Source organism: Ciconia boyciana, chromosome 4, assembly GCF_034638445.1.
Source record: "Ciconia boyciana chromosome 4, ASM3463844v1, whole genome shotgun sequence".
In the NCBI taxonomy this organism is placed as follows: Eukaryota; Metazoa; Chordata; class Aves; order Ciconiiformes; family Ciconiidae; genus Ciconia; species Ciconia boyciana.
Window position 1 is genome coordinate 34,249,594 of NC_132937.1, and position 21,384 is coordinate 34,270,977.

At 60.5% G+C, this 21,384-nt stretch overlaps 1 protein-coding gene across 1 annotated transcript; it reads right to left on the minus strand.

The window, feature by feature from the left end:
* Positions 1 to 263: 263 nt before the first annotated feature.
* On the minus strand, positions 264 to 20,798 carry LOC140651438 (AT-rich interactive domain-containing protein 3A-like). The gene is given in 8 exon segments (XM_072860911.1): positions 264 to 406; positions 1,194 to 1,283; positions 1,436 to 1,705; positions 2,010 to 2,254; positions 2,474 to 2,657; positions 6,678 to 6,750; positions 20,564 to 20,612; positions 20,614 to 20,798. Coding segments are annotated over 8 exon segments (1,239 nt in total).
* Positions 20,799 to 21,384: the final 586 nt, after the last annotated feature.

Below are 21,384 nucleotides of genomic sequence, written 5' to 3' on the forward strand. Positions count from 1 at the left end.
AGAGGAGTCACCTGGGGCAGCGCCTGGGAAGGACGGTGCATGTGTCAGAGAGCACGCGTGGGGAAGGGGCCCCATGCACGGGGGTAAGGGACAAAAGGGCCCACGTGGGTGCTCACAGCCTTGGACGAACACAGCTCAGTATTGCAGCAAGAGGCACCTTTGGGTTCCCCATCCTGCCTTGGTGGCCCAGCTGGGTCCCATGGCTCAGCCCCCCAGGCCCTGGGGACCCCCAGCTGCTTTTGGGGGGGGACAGGACATCTCCCCTACAGCAAGGCACTGGTGGGAGTGTGGCTGTGTGAGGGGGCTGGGAGCAGTGGGTTCAGGGCAGGCATGGGGTTTGGCCGGCTCTGGGTGCTCTTTCCACTGGGTGCCGGGGAGGCCGGGGGCTGGCAGGCGAACAGGATGCCTGGGGAGCAAGAGCAAGGGGGTTAGGGCAAACCCAGGGTTGGGGGCTCTGCTTGCCTGGCCCCCAGCACCCAGGCTGGGGAGGGTGGGACCAGCACCCCTGGGGGCTCCAGTCCCCCCCGGTCGCCCTCCCCATCACCCTCGGTGCCTCCCCCAGCCCAGCTGCTCTCACCCACGTGGGGCAGCCTGCAGGGTGGCCTGGGACCGTTTGGCTGGCAGCCCCCGACCTTTCCAGCTTGTTAAATATTTACATCCTGAAGGAAAAGCCATTGATTTTAATTGGGGGTGTCTCAGTGAGGCAGGCAGGGAGCTGGGGGGCACGGGGTGAACTGCTTAGCCAGGTAGGTGCACGCCAGCACCCCAAAGGAGCCTCTGCTCCAGCAAAGCACCCCAACATCTTCCCCTGCTCCCAACGCCCCGCTCTGCACCCAGCCAACCCCTGCACCCATCCAGAGACCCTCTGGGCACACCAGCATCTGGGTGATCCAAAATTCAAGCCCTGCTTGCAGGACCCCATGGAGGGGGATGACCCCAGGTGCCTTTTTGCACCTCAGCCTGAGTTCATCCATCCATCCATCCATCCATTCCCCACTTTGGCCCTCCTGGGGGCCAATTTCCAGCCTTGCTGACCCCCTCCTTCACCTGCTCCCTCTCCCCAGGCCCTTCATTACAATGGATCTTATAGTAAAGACATCAGATTGAAGGAAGGACTTGCTGGCCAGGCAGTGGCTAAAAGTTATTGGATTTCCCGGACGCAATTACACAGGCCAAGCAGCCCTTCTATTTACCTGTGTAGACAATTCCATTTATTTCTATTGACATGTTGATACTGCTAATGCCGTTAGTGGACAGGTTCAATGCGGTCTCCTGTCTGTCATCTGGGGAAAGGAAATACCAATACGAGTGTTAAGAGAAACAGAACCAAGAACCTGCCCAAGAGAGAGAAGCAGGGCCCCGGCCTCTCTGGGCAGCTCCCTCCTGGGGTGCCAAGGGATGGGGTGACCCAAGCTGGGGAGGTGCATCCTGCTACCTCGGTTGGAGATCTTGACGTTCATGGGGAACTGGGAGGCCATGGCCAGGAGGTTGTGCTGCAGCGCATGTTGCACCAGCCGCTGCTGCTCCTCCGCCATCAGGGCCACCTTCTTCTCTGGGGGTTCTCCTGCCTCCAGCTTCTCCCACAGCTGCTCCGGCACTGCCGCCTGCGAGGTGGCTGCTGCTTGGGCTGCTGCGTGGTGGTGGCTGGACAGTCCCAACGGGATAGCAATGCTCCCTGGCACCAGTGCCGCCAGCACGCTGTCCTCTGCAACAACTGGAAGAGCTCAGTGGGTCCCCCTGTTGCCACCCCATCTCGCAATCCCCAGCCGGTGACACCTCCATCCCAGTAGCAAGGGTGGGCCACCACCCCCAGCATCTGGGCTTGATCCTTCTCCAAAGTCAGGAGAAATAAAGCTTTCTCAGTCCCAGAGAGGGACTAAATGTACAAAATTGTTCCTTTGTTCCCCAAGCAAAAAGGGCAAGAGCAGCTGGGGAACATCCCTGCTGCCAGAGTGGTGCCCATCCCTGGGGGAGACGTCCACTGCAGGGCAGCCGTGGTCCTCACCCACCTTTCTTAACGGCATGCACTTGGCTGAGCTGGCCGCAGCTGTGCATGGAGATGCTGAGAGCTGGCAAAGGCATTTTGGGGGAGCCCAGCAGGGTTGGGGTGCTAGCCGGCAAGTAGTTGAAGAGCGCCGTGCCGAAAGTCTGCCTCCGTCCCTCCCGCCGGTTGCTGTCAATGGCGGCTTGGAGCTCCCTGGGAGAGCTGAGTGCCTGCTTCTCACATTCGTAGGGGTACAGGTACTTCATGTATCTGCACGGGGAGAGAGCCAGGATGAGACCCAGCATCATGTGCCTCCCAGCCAGCCCCGTGCTGGGGACCGGGGTGGGGATGGCATCTGGGAAGGGGCAGAGCCCTCCATTCCCCTTTGGGGCACCCTATGCTGCACCCCAGTGGGGGCTCTGGGACATCTGAGCCAGCAGGTGCCCCAGGGTGTGTGACCCCCACCCACCACCACTGCCAGGCTCTCACTGCGTGCGGAGAGTGAAGGCAGCGCTGGTGATGGAGGTAGGTAGGTTGAGGCCCTTGGTGATCTCCCGCCAGATCTTCTTGTTGATGACTTCGACCAGGCCACCCTTGTCCGTCACCAGCTGGTAGAGCGTGTACAGGTCCAGCACTTGCTTGGCCATGATGGGGATGCGGTTCACGGGCGTCCCTTCCAGCCACGCGCAGGAGAGAGAAAAGGATGCAGGGTGAGTCCACAGGGACCCTCACTCCCCAGGGACACGGCCCCCACCTTGTCCCCACCACCACTGCAGGTACCAGCTGCCCCCTGAGGAGAGACCCATCTCTCCATGCCTGGGTGAGCACCCATGGGCACAGGGGGTGCAGGCAGGACCCCAGGGTGCCTGGGAGAGCGGTGCTGTGCCTGCAAGCAGGGCAGACCCCGGCATGCTGGCACGGGGTTCCCATCAATGGAGCTATCGGTGGGGCAGGGGTCCAGGTACGCTCTCAGCTGGGATGTGGAGGCTTGGCAGGCCAGGCAAAGGGCCTCCTCCAGAGCCCCTTAGAGAGGGTCTCCCCCCCAACTCTTAGAGCTCCCTATAGAGAATCTTCCCCCAAAATCTCTCAGAGCATCCTAGAAGGACTCTCTCCGTTACCCCCTTTCAGAGCCCCATAAAGAGAGACCACCCCCTAAAGTTTATAGAGGGACTCACCCTATAACCATCTCTGAAGAGGGACTCCTCCCATAACCCTTCTGGAGGGACTCACCCCATAACCTCCCCATGGAGAAGTTCTCTCTCTTAAAAATTCCCCTCAGAGCCCCATAGAGAGGGACTCCCCCATGAGTCCCCAGAGAGACTCCCCACCCCACAGATCTCCCCAGCAGCCCCCCGACTTCTTAAAGGCCTTTGACACCTCCTCCCAAGAGACCTGACCCCAAATTCCCTTCAAGTGCCCCCAATAGAGACCCTGACCCCTGGCCCCCCAGCATCACCCCCCACACCAAGGCCATGGGGCAAGGGGACATGGTGTCATAAGGGCTCTGCAAGCCCAGCGTGGACCAGCATGGTCCCCACAGCCACTGGGTCCTTCTACAACCCCCTCCCCACTTTCCCAGCACCCCCAAATAGCCCAACAGCCTTGCTCTACCCCACAGCACCTCGGGGCAATGGTCCAATCAGCGGCTGGGGGCTGCAGCAGAGCAGAGGAGGGACAAGCATCCCATCCCATCCCATCCCATCCCATCCCGTCCTGTCCTGTCCCGTCCCACCCTGTATTTATTTCTCCTGCAGGGTGGCAGGGCATGGGCAGTATCAGAAAGCCATCCATTTGGCCGGGGGAGGCTGTCATGGCCACGCTTCGCCCCTCAAACAAAGCCGTCACTCACTGCCATCCTCCAGCATCCCTAATTTATAGCCCTGATATTGGCTTGGCTTCTTTGCATAAGCCTGAAAAATGAGCTCTTTTTATTCCTGTACTGAGTTCATTTAACTTTTTTTTGTGTGTCTGTGTTGCTCGCCCAGTTGGGAAGGGGGAGAGGAGTTTATCCTCCTGGGAAAAAGGCAGAGATATCGACTCAATATCTGCCTGCAGTCCCTCACCAGCCCTGCCCAGGGGCTGCCAGCACCGGCCCCATCACCTGGGGGGGCCAGATTTGAGGGCTCCCCATCACCCTGGCAGCTGCCAACAAGTTTGCAGGGTCTCAGCCCCCGATCAATGGCCCACGGACTTCTTTTCTCTTCCCCCCTCCCCAGCCGTGGCAGCTAACGAAAGCGGCTTGCCATTAATCTCGGGACCACACGGGGCAGGCAGACAGTGCCCGTCCTGCTGACAACCTGCAGGGACCTGTCTGCATCCCTGCAGAGTAGATGGCCCCAGTCCTGGCCAGGGCGAGCGGCACAAAAGCCCGAGGAGGTGCAGCAGCCATTGTGGCACTGCAATTAGCTCCTTGACTGATTAATGGCCTCATGTTATTGGCAGGGCCCTTGGCTCGGAGAGGAGATGAGGGGGCCCTGCAGAACCCCAGCGAGCAAATGCAGAAATAGTCCCCCTACGTCCCAGCTCGCCACTTTGGGGGATGCCATGGAGGTTGGGGCATGGGGATGATGTGCCCCACTGCCTGCACCCCATGTCTGTCCTGGTGATGGCATCACCCCCATCTCATCCCTGCTCCCCCAGATCCCTTCCAGCAGTCACCCCCATGTGCCACTGGGACTGGGTGTCCCAGTGCCATGCCATAGGGCCCCCAATGTCCCCCCCAGTGGGGCTGTCCCCAACCCATTTTTCAGCCCCACTAATTTTCCACCCCGCTGACAAATGCCAGTGCCAAAACTGCCCTGACAGACAGCAGGGAGGACGTGGCCCCTTTCATTAGGGCTCACCCTGGAGGCATCGATCCCCCCTGGCCTGCTGCCACCCTGGGTACACAGCCCAGGGGTCACAGCCCCCTGCCCGTGCACCCCTGGGTGCCCCAGCAGCACCTGCTCTGGCTCATGGGTGCTGCTTCTCAGCCAGCTCCAGATGGCCCCTACCACCCTAAGGACCCCCGGGATGCTGTCCCTGTCCCGCAGCCCCCCCCATCCCCTTTCTCTTTGCTACCCATCTCCAAAATCCCCCATTCCTCCAACAGGCGCGTGCACACCCACGCATGCACACCTGCCTGCTCTCCCCTGGGGGAGGCGGAGGGGATAGGAGCAGGACAGCCAGACGCAGAGGGATGAGGAGCAGCATTATAGGGAAGCATCAGACTCCCTCCCTTCTCCCTGCACCACCAGACACTCACTTAATTAGCCCCGGCCCCAATGGCGAGGGAGTTAATTAGCTCTGGAGAGAGAGATAATGAAGCCGCGGAGCAGCCCATGAATCCTGTAGCTGATGGATGCTGGGCGGGGCCAAGGCAGCACCGATGCTCCTGCCTGTTCCCCCTAGCCTGCCCTAAAGCCTTTCACTGGGGCCAGGGGGACCAGGGGGACACCTGTGGGGCAGTACCCAGCCCCCCACCTCCAGCCAGGCTCTGGCATGAGCCCCACGGCCACACCAGCCCCCTGTGGCACAGCCTCAGGCGACGTGAGTTTGTGGGGTCTCAACCTGACCCAAAAGCTGGTCATTGCTGCCCTGCAGGTGGGTGGGCACTCTCACCACCCTTCCCACGGGCATGGCTTGGGGGGCAACTGCCCCTTTCTGTCCACCCTCACCCCGCACACAGCCAGCCCTGCTGCTCCCGCACTCCCCCCCCCAGCCTTCTCCTGTTAATTAGCTTGGCATTAACCTCTGCCTAGGGTTTACTGGCTATCAGGTGGCGTGTTCATTAATCCACACACTGGCAAAAGGCTCTAATTAATATGGCCAGCCACATGCCCGCGCTCGGCAAACTTTTAATTGTCACAAGCCCGGCCGGGGAGGGCCAAGGTTAAAGCATTTATCGAGTCCCTGGGAGCTGGCTTGGCCCCCCATGCCGATAGCAAAGATTTCCGATGCGGCTGGGCCGGCTGGTGGACCCTTAACCCCATGGCACCCAGCACTGCCTGGATCGCTGACCCCACTCCTGCAGCATCAAGGGCATAGCTAAGAGGACCCGCTAATGGGCATCCCCACCAGGCACTGCTAATGGGCAGTGCTAACAGGCATCGCTAATGGTCACTACTAAGGGCATCCCCATCAGGCATCACTAAAAGGCCCTGCGAATGGGCACTGCTAATGGGCATCATTAATGGGCATCCCTGCTGGGTACTGCTAACGGGCATCACTAACAGGTTTTGCTAACAGTTGTCACCAAGGGGTATGCTAACGGGCATCCCCACCAGGCATTGCTAGTGGGCATCCCTGCTGGGCATCACTAATGGGCATTGCTAACAGGCATCCCTAACGGGCATCAGCAATGGGCATTGCCACCATCCCCATCTCAGGGGGGCCCAGGGGAGCCCCTCCAACCAGCAGGCACCCCGTGGGGGGGTCCGCCTGGGACAAAGGGGGCAAATCTGCAGGGTGTGAATTTGTTTGAGTGTGTGCATGTGTGCGTGCAAGCTGACCCAGGCATGCATGTGTGTGCGGGATGTAGTGTGCGCATTTGAAGGCACCCATAAGGACATGGAGGGGGGAGGCCCTGCAGGACCTGCCTGGGGGGCTCACAGAGACCTGCAGCAGCTCGGTGCCCAAGTGGCCCCACTGTCAGCCCCCCCAGGCAGCCAGGGCAAGGGTGCCAGCGGCGCCCACCCCAGCCATCCACCTTTACCTCTCTTCTGCATGAAGCCGAAGAGGTCGTCCAGGAACTCCTTGCGTTTTGGGTCCTCATCCAGTTCGTAGAGCTAGAGGTGGGAGAGAGAGGGGTTAGCGCTGCTGGCACATGTGGGCGCGCGAGGCAGAGGGGGTCAATGCCAAGATCAGGGCCCCTGCCTGTGCCAGGACCAGGCATCACCCCTGGCCTCACCTGCCCACTCAGCCAGCAACGAGAGGCTCTCCCTGTGCCACAGACGGGACCCCCCAGCACACCTTCTGTGCTGGCAGCGCTGGGCTCTCCCTGTGCCCGGGGGCTGGCGTGGGCTGCCCATGCACCACTGACTGTTTTGCAGCCTTGCTGCAGAAATGCTGCATCTGTGCCTCAGTTTCCCTGCCTTTCACCTTGCTAGGTGAAGGGACGATGGCGTTTCAGCCAGAAAGATGATGCCAGTGTAGATGGAGGCAGCAAATCCCAGGCCCCTGGGTAGGTCCCTGGGACCAGGATGCTCAGCCCTGCTCTGGCTCAGCAGCCTCCTGGCACTGCCCAGTGCCGGTGTTCACCAGGTCCCAGCATGGGCTCAGCATCCTCAACCACAGGGATGTGCATCCACCCGTGCAGGGGAGATGCTGGTCCCATCCCAGGGCAGGGTGAGCTGGCAAGGCCACGGTGCTGGGTGCCGGCAAGAGAGCCGCATGTGCCAGGGCTGCCCCACTCAGCCAGGGTGACAGGGCTATTGACAACCTGATAAGCACAGCCTGAGCCACGTCACCATGAGACGGGGCCTAATCGGTGGCCGGGGACAGCTCAAGGCGCCTCCACAAAGGGACACGCTGCCAGATCCTCCTCCCTTGGCCGGGCATGGGGACCCTAAAGCCATCTTCCTTGGCTGCGCACGGGGACCAGGGTGTGAGCATGGCAGCGATGCATCCCTGCAAGGCACAAGGACTTCCTGCAGCAGGATACGGGTGTGTGCATGCACTGTGTGCAAGTGCATGAGCACAAAACCACATGCGCAGACACTGGTGCACGTATGTCCCAGCAAGTCTGTGGGTACAGCAACACGTGTGCAAGCCAGTGAGCATGCACATGGTTGCACAGATGCACATGTATGGCTGTGTGGATACTTATGTGTGTTGGATGGACACACGGACACAACCCCTGAGGCTGAGCTGAGGGATGGCACCGGGGAGGTGAGCACAGCCCCTACACCAGGGACACGAAGCGCCAGCTCCATGCAAAAGCCAGGGCTCGCCTGATTCTAGCACAGCGCCTGGGTGATCATGACAAATTGGAGCCTGCCAGATCGATGGCCCAGCAGTAAAAGTCAGAGCATATGAAGGAAAAATTAGCACCAATCGAAGGCGCTATAGACACCAATTCATCCCAGCCAGCCCGGAAAGAATTTAAAGCCTTTGAAAAGAAACAAAACTCAGCAGTCCAGAATGGATTTCCAAAACATATACAAAGACATGCAAGCTGGAAAACAAAGTCAGGCACAAAATAGAGTCGTTTAAAAACAGTTGTGCTGGGAAAGGCCGTTAAAAACCAATAGAAAGGGTGCTCCACACAGCACATGCTTCACCGGGCAGATAAAAGGAGCTGGGCTGTGGGGATGTGTCAGGCTGTGGGGACATGGGGATGTGGGGATGGGGGGACATGGGGACACACGGGGATGCAGGGATGCTCCGACAGACACCCCGTGGTGTGTCCTATCACCGGACAGACACATCTAACACAGTCCCTCATCTAACCCATGGGTGCTAACTGCCTGTCCCTAACCTAGTCCATGGGTGCTACTGGCCTGTCTCCCACCATGCCCATGGGTGCTGACTGCCCAGCTCCAAGCCGCTCCATGGTGCTCCCTGTCTCTTCTCTTCCCTGCAGGTGCCACCTACCCATCCCCTCCTTGCAGCAGGGTGCTCTCGGGGTGCCCTGATCCCTGGGTGCCAGTGCCCTGTCCCTCCCCTCCACCGCAGTGCTCCCTGCCCCACTCCGCACCCCCTCCCCATCGCCTGCCCTTTCCCAGGAGTTCCTTGAGCCATCGATTATGGTAACTAGGTCAGGCTTGGAGCAGAGCTCCAGGGGGGGCTGCTTTGATTTCTGTCATGGGAAGGCTGTATGAGCCAGGCTTTGCCTGCATTTCCCTGCCTGTCCCTGCCTGCAGCAGGGCTCCCACCCCCACTGCTCCATGCCAAGCCATTTCCATCCCTGTACAATCTCCTGGCTCGGGAAAGCAGGAGCAAACCCCCCAAAACCGGCAACTGCTGCCCATGCCATGGCAGGGTGAAGCCACCACCTTTCTGGGTGGTCAACCCAGCGGGTGGGCTCCTGCACCCTGAGCTCAGCAGCACCCACACCTCCACTGGGCCCCCAGGCGCTGCTTACATTTCCGCTCCCACCAAGGCAGGCAGGATCCCATCCGGTGTGTGCCACCACTGCCTCCAGCCCCCAAAACAGGTGTGATCTCCAAGTGCCGGGATCTATTTTTCCACCATTTATTAACCTCTAACCTTTTATCTGTGCGGCACCGAGATGCAAAAACACATTACATCAAATGGGGAGCAAAGCTCGGCTTTTAGGCGGAGACAAGAGTGGAGTCGAGTAACAGGGGATACTCCGGCAGGGCCCTCAGGTGCACTGGGAATGCACCAGGCATCCAATGAGATTTGGGGATGCTCAGGCTGGAGAGGAGGTGGATTTAGGAGATTCTTGCTGATGGGGGGTGGGCTGGGTCCCAGCAAAGGCTGGCTATGGGATCCAGGCATCGCAGCTTCACAGGGGTGGCATGGGTGGTGGTCTGCCACAGCCTCCAGGCATGGAGGGACTCCCCAGGCACCCCCAGACCTGAGGAAGGAGCCAGCTCCATCCCCTACCCAGGGCTCCCGGCCCTGCCACTCACCCTCCTCCTCCTCCTGCAGGGTGGGCGCTGCAGTCCCTTCCTCCCTCGCTTGGGGACACACAACCCCACATGAGTGTGCACAGCCTTGCATGGGTACACACAACCTGATGTGATGAGTCAACAGCTCAATGTCCAGATGGAGATCAGTGATGAGTGGTGTCCCTCAGGGGTCGTACTGGGACCAGTACTAATATCTTCATCAATGATATAGACAATGGGATTGAATGCACCCTCAGCAAGTTTGCAGATGACACCAAGCTGAGTGGTGCGGTTGACATGCCTGAGGGATGGGATGCCATCCAGAGGGACCTGGACAGGCTTGAGGAGTGGGCCCATGTGAACCTCATGAGGTTCAACAAGGCCAAGTGCAAGGTCCTGCACCTGGGTCGGGGCAACCCCTGGTATCAGTACAGGCTGGGGGATGAAGGGATTGAGAGCAGCCCTGTGGAAAAGGACTTGGGGGTACTGGTGAATGAAAAGCTGGACATGAGCTGACAATGTGTGCTCACAGCCCAGAAAGCCAACCGTATCCTGGGCTGCATCAAAAGAAGCATGGCCAGCAGGTCGAGGGAGGTGATTCTGCCCCTCTACTCCGCTCTGGTGAGACCCCACCTGGAGTACTGCGTCCAGCTCTGGAGTCCTCAGTACAGGAAAGACATGGACCTGCTGGAGCAGGTCCAGAGGAGGGCCACAAAAATGATCAGAGGGTTGAAACGCCTCTCCTATGAAGAAAGGCTGAGAGAGTTGGGGTTGTTCAGCCTGGGGAAGAGAAGGCTCTGGGGAGACCTTATTGTGGCCTTTCCATACTTAAAGGGGGCTTATAAGAAAGATGAGGACAGACTTTTTAGCAGGGCCTGTAGCGATAGGACAGGAGGTAACGGTTTTAAACTAAAAGAGGGTAGATTCAGACTAGATTATATCTAGAAGAAATTTTTTACGATGAGGGTGGTGAAACACTGGAACAGATTGCCCAGAGAGGTGGTAGATGCCCCATCCCTTGGAAACATTCAAGGTCAGGTTGGACGGGGCTCTGAGTGACCTGATCTAGTTGAAAATGTCCCTGTTCGTTGCAGGGGAGTTGGACTAGATGACCTTTAAAGGTCCCTTCCAACCCAAACCACTGTATGATTCTATGTGAGCATGCACAACCCCTCATGGGCATGCACAACTCCACACAAGTGTGCACCACCCTGTAAATGCACACACATCCCCCCAGGGGCACACACAAGCTTGCATGGGCACGCACAACTCTGCACAAGTATGCACAACCCTGCATGGGCACTTATGAGAGACTGAAAGAGTTAATGTCTCAAACATTGTGGCGACTTGAGGCGCTATTTGCATAGCGACAGCAGGTCGGCGAGCACGGAGTGGAGGAGAGCGAGAGGGGGAGCAGGACGTGCGGGACGTGGAGAGCGCGTCGGAGGACGCGCGGTTCCGGGTTCCGCCGGACCTTACCATGTATGGCCAGAGGTCACACAGAGTTTGTCTGAGGAAGGGGCTTGCAACCGCCCGAGAGACCCCTCGTGACCACCCCCCTCCCCCAGCGCCTGCGCAGAAGATTCAGAACTTTCTAGAACAAGAACCATGTAAGTCCTGAAGGGGCGTACCTAGAGGCGGGGATTAGCTTATAAAAGACATGCCCCCAGGGAAGCGCGCGCCCCCACCATCGGAGGATTGTCGCGTCTGTTATCGTCATCGCGGGATCCAAGGGTGGTGATACTTTTTCTTTCTCTTTCCTCCTCTCTTCTCCTTTCCTTTTCTCGCTTCTCTCTTCCTCCACTCTTCCAATATATGCAAGTTTGGGATAAATTGTGACGGGTTGCCCGGAAAATAGCTCCATTGCCAAATCGCCTCTGTTCGTTCGTTGAGCTCGCCAGTTCGTTAAGTTTGTCCGTTTGTTGAATTCGCCAGTTAATAAAGTTACTGGCCAGACTGTTCCTCTGAGTCATTGTCGTGACTCTACCGACCACGCGGCTCTGCCGAGCGGAGATTGGCTTTTGTCGGTACACAAACCCTCGGGGAATCGAAAAGATTCACCCATCTCGCAACCCACCGAGTGGGATGAGACAGCACTCACAGCCCTATACGGGCACACACAACTCGACGTGAGTGTGCGCAACCTTGTACGCACACACACACAATCCGCACAGGCACACATCCTGAGACAGGCACATACAATGGTGTCCGGATGTGCACAGCTTCCTACGGGCACGCACAACCCCAGATGAGCATGCACAACCTTTCATGGGTGCACAGAACTCTGCACGAGCATGCACAACCCTGTATGTGCATGCACACATGGGCATGCACCCCAGACGGGCACGAACAACCCTATACGTGCGTGCACAACCCCAGAAGGGCGCATACAATGCCAGACATGCATGCATAACCCTAGATGGGAACACACAACCCCAGACGGACACCCCCCACCCCGCAGGGACACACACCACCCCAGAGCATCCCCCTGCCGCGCGCCTTGGAGCAGCTGGGCAGGCCTTGCCCGGGGGCTGTTGTGCAACAAGAGCAGTGGCTCCTGCTTGCGGTGACCTATGAGCAAGGACCCTTTTAATCATGTTTGCATTGATATAGTTAGTAACTCATTTAATGCCATCGATGTAACTATATTCCTCTATAAACAGAAGTATTAAACTGTCAAGCCCGGGTATCAATATCCCGCCGGTGCGTAGCTCCGCTCTGCTCTGCCGACCTCGGGGACCCTGTCCGCAGGGCTTGGCCCCCCCCAAAAGCTGTGGTACCCTCAGCACCCTCCTCCGCCTGGCACAGCCACTTGGGTGCTGGTGCGAGGCCAGGGCAGGGTGTCCTCATCCCCACCCCGGGTGCATCTCCAGGGACCCTGCTCCCTCCCGTCATCCCATTGCCATGGTGATGTCTTTATTTCTTAAGGGATGGGGATAATGGGGCTTGTCAGGCAGGTTAAAGGTCAGCAGGTCGAACATGGTTTATTAAAGGGACACAAATAGACCTTGTGCCTTCCTTGCCTCCTCACAACGATTAAATAACATTGTTAGCACCTCTCACTCACCCGGGAGAGGTGCCTCTCCCAGCTCTGGGAGGCTTGTAGGGCTGGAGCTGGGGTCCCTGGCACCCCATGGCCCAGCTGATCCCCCAAACAGAGGAGGGATGCAGTGAGGTGCTAAGTCACCCCCCAGTCATCTCCAGGCTGCCCTGCCCTGGTGAACCCCTCCATGGCCCCCCCATGGCCCCGCTGCCAAGGGAAGTGATTGCAGCGGGACCCCCTGCAGCCCCTACTTGGCTGCCACCTCCTGCTGGCAGTGAGGGCTCAGACTGGCAACCAGGATTTAATCCACTTAATACGAGCCATATCGATCCCAGCCCCTGCTCGGCTCCCCCCTGCCTTGCACCCCACCCCCCCCCCCAACCCCGAGCCACTTAACATGCACTGCATTGATTAGCTGTGCTGCTAATTTTTCCATCTGGCCACTGTTCATGCAGGGAGCTCGGGCAATGTTCATCTCCGTGCCCCAGCCCCCAGGGTGCAGCTGCACACTGCAGGTGGCCAACCACCGATGGGCTATTTTGAGGTCCTTGCGCCCCTCTGGAGCATCACTGCTGCCTCCAAGCTGGGAATCCCTGGCTCCTTCCCCAGGGAGATGGTGCGCAGCCAGGCATTCAGACACTGGGGTGTCCCCCCTGGTGTCCTGATGGGATGGGGGGACGGGAAAGCTGTTGGTGCCTCAGTTTACCCCACAGGCTTGCAACCATAGGGACTGGCCATTCCCAATGGATGCATAGCCCTGTGCACCCCGGGGTGCAAGGACCCCAAGAACGGCCACAGCCAGAGCCCCCCCCACCGTGGGGCACACACAAAGGAGCTGAGGGCTCACGGGTTCCCCCCCCATCCCCATGCCTGGAGCTGGGGGGCAGCTCACTCCCTGCTGGGCACAAACCATCCCCTGACCTTGTGAGCCACCTCTCACCTCTACTGCCAGCCGTTAATAAGTTAATGGTTACGGAACAGCTTTGCTTGGATGCCGGATGCATTTCAAGTCACTGCCAGCTCACGGGGGGGGGGGGGAATGCTCCCCTGAACGCACAGCCCCAATGGGCGCCAGGGGGCTCGCTCGCCCCGGCATCCCCAGCCTCAGCGGTCATCCCACCAGTGCAGGTCACCCCACCAGTGCAGCCGGACACACCTGGCCAGAGCCCTCTCACAGCACTGCAGCTAACCCCCCCGAATCTTTCATCGTGCTTAATATTTAACGGCACTTTATAGAGCAGCAGGTTTAATCAGCACTGATAATGCGGCGGATCCGGCAGGTCATTAAAACCCCCCTCTCCCAGGAGAGCTGCCTGCTGCAAATATTAACCTGGCTTTGCGCAAGGTGAGGAACTGTTTGCTGGTGGCGCTGGCCTTGGGACAGCAGCCCCCCGCCCGCAGCCCGGCCCTGAGATGAAGGGGGGGATCGCAGGGTCCCCAGCCTCCTCCTCAACCTGTTTCGCAGGAGGGGAAACAGGCACGTGGTGCCGGCACGGCTCGCCCGAGGGTTGGAGCCATGTATCCGGAGGAAATGTGCTGCATGGTGCCATCGTGGGCACTGTCCACAGCCCCATCCTGCCATCCTACATCCGTCCGTCTGGGGGCTGTAGTGCAGGGGGTGGGTCCCGGCTTCCAGGGAGCACGTGTCCCCCATGCTCAGCCCCTTGTTACTCGGTCATGGTTGAACAGGCAGGGAGTTAATGAGGGGATTTGTTCGGGTTAACCTCCCTGACCCACCGGTGCTTGCCACGCCACCATCTCCCCCTCCATCCCTCCCAGGGTGACTGGAGCTGGGGGACCCCCCTCCAGCACCGGCACCACCCCAGGTGTCCCCCAAGGGACATGCATGCACACACCCACTATATGTGCATAAGTGTGCACACAGGGCATGTGCTTGCACACGCGGGGGTTTGTGCATGCACATGCCTGCTATAGGGCTGGTTGAGTATGGGGGTGCACACCTGGGAGGGCTGTGCACATGCCTGGAATGTGCGTTGGGTGCTCGGTGACACACACACACACACCCCCCCCCCCCGTGCACCTCCAGCCCCACCCTCTTCCTCCAGCTGCTTTGAAGCAACAATGGGAGAGGAAGGGCTGGTGGTCTCCCCTGCGCCAACGATCCCGGCCCCCACTGCCAGAAGAGCTGCGCACCTGAGCAGAAGTGGCATCTGGGGCTGGTGCTCGCTCCTGCCCCACCACCGGACACGGGATGTGGGCAACGGATCCAGGACAGAGCAGCTCCAAGCTGCAGCCCACAGCGGGGGAACGCAGCCCTGCCAACATGGGCATCCCCAGTGAGTGCCCTGAACCCCAGGGGATGAGTCCCCACAGCCCCCATGCGCAGTGCCCAGCACGCTCGCCCTGTGCACGCTCACACACCCAGCACATCTCCATCCGCACACTCACACAGCCCCCAGCTTGCTCTGCACACGCACATGTTGTGTGCACACTCTCCTTGCGCACACTCACCCCCAGACATGCTCTCCTTGGGCAAACACCCCCCCCCCATGCACGCTCACACGGCCCCTATACATGCTCTCCCTCTGCACACGCAGCCCCCTGTGCATGCTCATGCATCTCCTATACACTCTCCCTGTGCGGACGCTCACACACACTCACTCCCTGTGCACACTCACCCATCCCCTTTACACTTTCCCTGTGCACACCCACACATCCCATGCACACTCACACACCCCCTGTGCACACATACCTGCTGTGCATGCTCACCCGTCCCCTACATGTTCCCCTTGTACACACACCCCACCCATGCATGCTCATGTATCCCCTATGCATTCCTCCTGTGCGCGCACACACACCCTGTGCATGCTCATGCATCCCCTATATATGCTGTCTCCTATGCACGTTGACCCCCACGCACACCTGAGCTTGTTCCCACATTCCCACTCAGCTGCAAACCCCTGTGGGTGGGCCAGATCCCACCTCCCTGCTGCCCTGCCCAGCCCGCTGCAGGCACAGAGGATTTACCTCCATTATTAACCCAATTAGTGGAATAGCAGAGGCCCAAGCCAGCGAGGGGGTGCATCCCCCCCAGTCCCCCCACTCACATCTGATTCCAGGGCAGCAGCCAGGGAGGGAGCCAGGGGCAGCTGCAGGGTGGGGGCTCCTACCAGTGCTCCTCTCCTGCTCGCGGCACCCTTATTCTCACACCCTTGATTAGAGACCCCAATCCCAAGCCCTCGGGACCCCCCAGTCGGGAGATGGTGTCACAGCGGCTGCCGAAGCTCTCAGCATTCCCCGGACTGCAGCAGGGCTGAGAAGGGCCCTGGGGGGCAGCGGGGGGGGCAGGGGGCTGGCACCTACCAGGACCACTCGGCACCTTGGCTGGGGGCAAGGGGTGCAGGGGTGGTCATGGAGGGGGGCTCAGCCCCCAAACCCTGCCCCAAACACCCATGGGTCTATATGGCTCCATACGTGGAGACACTGGTCCAATGCACACACAGGAGTGCCCATACATGCTGGGACACTACACGTGTCCCTATACATACATACAGGTGTGTTCAGACATGTGTGGGCACAGCATATGCATGTGGGCAGACACATGGGCCCATACATACCCCTACACTCAGGGGCACACACATATGGGTCCATACACACTTGGCCACATCCATACACATGTGGGCACTCATATAGGTCCATATACACACACAAGCACTCACATGGGTTCGTATACACTTGGGCACTTATATGGATCCATACATACACATAGGGTCTCCCAGGAATCCCTACACACATGAGCACTCATATGGGTCCACACACAAGCATCAGCACTCACACAGGTTCAGACACACACGGGCACACCCCTACATTTATATGGATCCATACACTCATGTCAGTCTGTATGCGTGCACACACACACATGCCCAGAACATCCCTGTGTGCACTCCCATACCCCATCTGTACATACCCCCAGCCATACCCCAGCAGCCCCCTGCTCCTGCCCTGTGCCCCTGGCACTCCTGCTGGACTGCCAGAGCTTCCGGAGCTGCTGGAGCTGCTACCGCCGGGGATTAGTGCACTGACCCTTGCTGCCGCTGCCTCCCTGCTGCAGGTGGTCCCAGCCCTGGGGCAGAGCTCTGCCCACAGGTTTGCCGGCGAGAAGCCTCCAGGCAGCCATGGCCAGGAACAACCACCACGTCCATTCGTGTCCTCCCCCCTGCCCTGGTGTAACCCTCTCATTTAGCCCCAGGAGCCCTGCAGTTGTTGTTCCTGCACCTGGGTTAAAGATGTGCTGGAGGTGAGGGGCTAGGGCAGGGAGACCACCTCCCTCCTCCCGGGGTCCCCCTCCTGAGCCGCCTCCATCCCCCCAACCCCACAGGAGAAAGCAATGGGGATGAAGGCAGGAGGGTGAGCGCCGCACAGCCCCACTGCCCCACTTTGGGATGACCTCGAGGCACAGCGAGGGGAACCGATGGAGCGGGACGTCTGTGGTGGGGAGGGCTGCAACCATCTCAGAACACTTTCCTCCAGGCTTCGAGACACCAGCGCATCCGTTCATGGCCAGCGAGCCCCCCATAAATGCATGGAAAGGGCAGGTGGGTGCAAGAGGTGACTGCCAGCAGCAGGGACAGATGTGGCAGGAGCAGCACCATGGCAGGAGGAGGAATGGCCACGCCAGGGATGGCCGAGGACCATGGCAAACAGCTGCTGGCAAAGCCAGCCATCCCCAAATTAACCACTGAGGCTACCAGATACCCAAGAGTCCCCAAAGGGCCGGCTGGGGCTGACCCTCCCCAGCTGCTCCCAGGCACAGAGGAAGGAGCTCCGGGGGGGTCCTGATCCCCCACAACTGCAACCAGATGGGTCTGATCGTGCTAGAGGGCCCTGGCAAGGGAGGGCATCCTCCTGCCAGTGAACACTCCACTGCCAGAGGGCTGGGCGCAGAATCCAGGCGTTTGAGTCGTTCCTGCCTGGGGCCTTCCCATGGTGCCACCTCTGGGAAGAGCCAGGGGATGGAGAGGGAAGACCTGTGTCCTGGTGCTGCTTTTCCATCACTTGGAGGAAACCAGGGTGCCCGTCCCCACGTGTGTGCATGGCTCCCCGGGGGCGAAAGCTGAATTCACAGGGCTGAGCTGGCTCCCAGCAATGCCAGGCTCTTCCTGGTGCCCTCCAAGTCAAACACGTGATGCAGCACCGCAGCATCGCAACTTGGTGGCATCCCCGTCCCCAGGGAAGGGGGACTTGTGGGTAGCGAATGTCAGACCCCACTCGGTGCCCCCTGCCCCGGGACCAGGGCTCCCTCACAGCATTGAGTGTGGGAGACCTCCCAGACTTTTGCCCGTGTGTCCTTATCAAGTGTACATAGACCGGCACTGGGGGCTGATGCAAGAGGCAGGGGTGAGGGGGTCTCACAACCCCATAACATCAGAGCGGCCCTCCCAGATCAGAGCAAAGGTCCTGCCAGCCCCCCCAAACCAGTGCCTTGGGAAACATATAAAACCAGGGCAAATACATGGGATATTTCCCCAAAATGCTCCCCTGGGTGAAGCAACGTTTGCCTATTAACCCTCGATGGGTTTCTCCATCACAACCTCATCCTCTGCTCCCATTTTTAGCACCACTGCTCCAGCTCCAGGACCGGCTCCAGGACCCCCATGCCCACACTGCCAGTGCCCCGGCAGCTTGCAAGCAGGCACACGCCACCCTCTGTGCCCCACAGCATCGCAGTCCAGCCCCTGGGAAACCTCCAAAAGCTAGAGCATGGCCACCCTCCCCACTCAGTCCCTGCAGAGAGCGGAGAAGCTGTTCTCCAGGCTGGGTGAGGCATGGCTCTGCAGCCTGGGGAGGGACTGGGGGATACACATGTCCCTCCCAGGCAGGGGTATGTCCCCTCCCAGATGATCACAGGGGAGGGACAGGAGTGACAGCCACCCTGCAGGCCCCAAGGCAAGCCAGCGCTGCAGCCTGCTCCAAACTGTCACCCCATACAGGGCAGCACCACGCAAAGGCAGGACAGGGCTGGTCCTGGTAACTCCTTTCCGCTCTCCCAGTCCCATCCCGCAAAGCCACCCAGAGGCAATCTGTCCCCTTGTCCCTGTGCACCCAGGGGGCACTGAACAAAAGGAACATCCCGCTGTCCCCTGGGCTGGCTGGGACATGCCACCTGGTGGGAAACCCACGTGTGGGTGTCTCTGGAGCAGGGACCCATCTCTTTTCCATTCAGGGTTGGAGAAAAAAGAGAGCAAGCAGGCAAGGAGCCAGCTCTCACCCCAGGAAGCTGCAGTAGGATTTATCCCCCTGCCCCAACCTCCCCTGCGATCCATCTCCCTGGCATTCACGCTGCACTGCCGGCTTCGCTCCTGCCCCGCATGGGGAGCGCGGGCAGCCCCAGCCAGGGGCAGGGCACAAGGCTGAAGGATGAGGCTTTCTCTCCGTAAAGCCTTCCCAGGCCCAGGAGGGAGGAGCTGCTTCACACCTCCTGGCTGACCCCGGGAACCGGACGGTCAGCCTTTTTTTGTGCAGCGAGGTGTAACGTAACACTTCCCCGACGAGCTATTTGGCCTATGCAGCTCACCCACCTCGGCCCTTCCCGGGTTGCTTTTGAGGCAGCGTCCAGCGCTGGCAGCCTCCCTGGGCATGGCCGTGGGGTGCGTGCTGCCCGTGCCCTGCCTGCACCCATACCTGCTGCCTCGCAGGCGGGCGCCCAGGGAGGCGAGCTCTGGCCCTTCCGAACAATCAGAAAGGGCAATCTCCAAACAGAAAGGGCAGCGTCATGGCCCCGCGGCACCCGAAAGTCAGGTCCTTGCTGCTGTCCCCATCCCCTCCTGCCAGAGCCACTGTGGATGAGCTGGTAAGTCCCCTCGTCCTGCTGTCCCCTGAGCAGTGCCATCCTAAAAAGCTACACACCAGCTACACGGGGACCAACTGCCTGCTCCGTCCCTTCACCACATCCTCCCTGCCATCCACCCTGCCACCAGTGTCACCCCTCTCTCCCCCCACGATGAAGCCAAGCACATGGGGAGTGCAAACCTGACCTGGTGCTGTGCAATCCACACTCACGCTCATGCATGGAGCAGCCACATGCGAACCAGGGCTTCCACAAACCAGCAGGGACAAGATCCACACATGGGGGCACGTTATTAAATATACAGAGGCCTTTCCTCCACCCTACATACGAGCCCCGGGAGCCCTGTCCTCCCACCAGATCTCCATGGCACGTGGGGCCCCCTATGCCCATCAAGAGTGAGGTGATGGGGTTGACGTGCTGCTCCCTCCAGCCAATGTAGGAAATCAATGAGCAACATCGACCAGCCGTAATACGCCCCGGCCCTTGCAGAGACACAGGGGAGCTTGGGGTGACCATGCACCGGAGCCCTCGCCCTTGTCCATCTCCGCAAAACTTCCACAGACAGGGGTCACCCTGTTTTACCTGTCACGGAAAGCACCGGGGATGGAGTCTGCATGGGTCAGGGCGGGCACAGGGAGGTGCCTGGACACTGGGCACCCCATCATGCTGTGGGGCCTGGGGACAAGCATAGGGGACACCGGGGAGGTGGGGGACACGAGGCAGGGGTGGGATGGGGCTTGGCAGCAGGGAGATGGGGAGCATACAAAGATGCCTGTTGGCAGTGAGGAGCATTCAGGGAGTACCCATTTGGGGCAGGATAGGGCTCTGGGACAGGGGTGCTGGCTGGGGTGCACTGACTGTGCTTGCCTGGGATGTGGTTTGGGGGTAGTGGAGGGGGAATGGAGGCGGGTCCCATTTAGGGTAGCATGGAGACAATGTCTGGGGGTAATAGAGGTACCGGGAATGTCTGCTTGGGGTGGAACTGGGATGGGGCTTGGGGCAGTGGGGATGTCCATTTAGGGTGGGTCGCAGAAGGGGTTTGGGGTAAGTGAGGGGCATAAGCCATGTCCGTTTGGGGAGGGCTGGACTCCGAGTTTGGGGACCGTGGGGGGACACCGGGGCTGCCCGCCTGGGGCAGCCGGTGCTGGTGCCGGGCGGCAGATGCCTCCTACCTGCTTGAACTGCTCCTCGTAGGTCCACTCATGGTGCGGGGGGACGGGGGTCGCGGGGCTCCCCTTCTTCCTCCTCCTCCCCCGCGGCGGCGGGCGGCGGGCGCGGGCCGGGGGCCGGGCGGCGGCGGGCGGCGGCGGGCAGCGGCCCGGGGCCGGGCTCGGCTGGGGGCCATCGGGGAGCGCCGTCGGGGCCGCGGGCCAGGCGGGCCGCCTGCTGCCGCTGCAGGCTCTCCATCACCGCCGCCAAGCGCAGCCCCCCCGTCGCCCCCGGCCCCCGCGGCGGGTGGGCCGGCTGCGGGCACAGGGCACGGCCTCAGCGCCGCCGCCGGAGGAGGAGGAGGGAGGGGAGGAAGCCCACCCGTTCTCCCCTCCCCTCCCGGGGGCTCTGCCCAAAAGTTGGCCACGGAGCCGCCGTCGCACCGGGCGCGGCACCCGCTGTCGGAGGGGCTGCCTCCCCCGCCGGGACCATCCGGCACCATCCCCGTTCCCACCCGGCACTCTGCCCTACCGGGGACCCGGCCCTCCGGGACCTCATTCCCTCTCCTCCGGGAGACGCCCTCCCCGCTCCCACCGGGGACCCCCGTCCTTGTCTTGCGGGGAGCCTCCCTCTTCGGTCCCATGGGGACCGTGTCCTGCTGGGACCCCCCGCCCCGCTCCCACCGGGGACCGCGTCTTACCGGGGACCTCCTCTCCGGTCCCACCGGAGACCTCCGCCCCGATGGTCCCAGCGGGAACCTTGTCCTACCGGGGACCGCCCTCCTTAGTCCCACCGGGGACCGTCTCCTACCGACCTCCCCCCGCCTCGGCCCCGCCGTGGACCC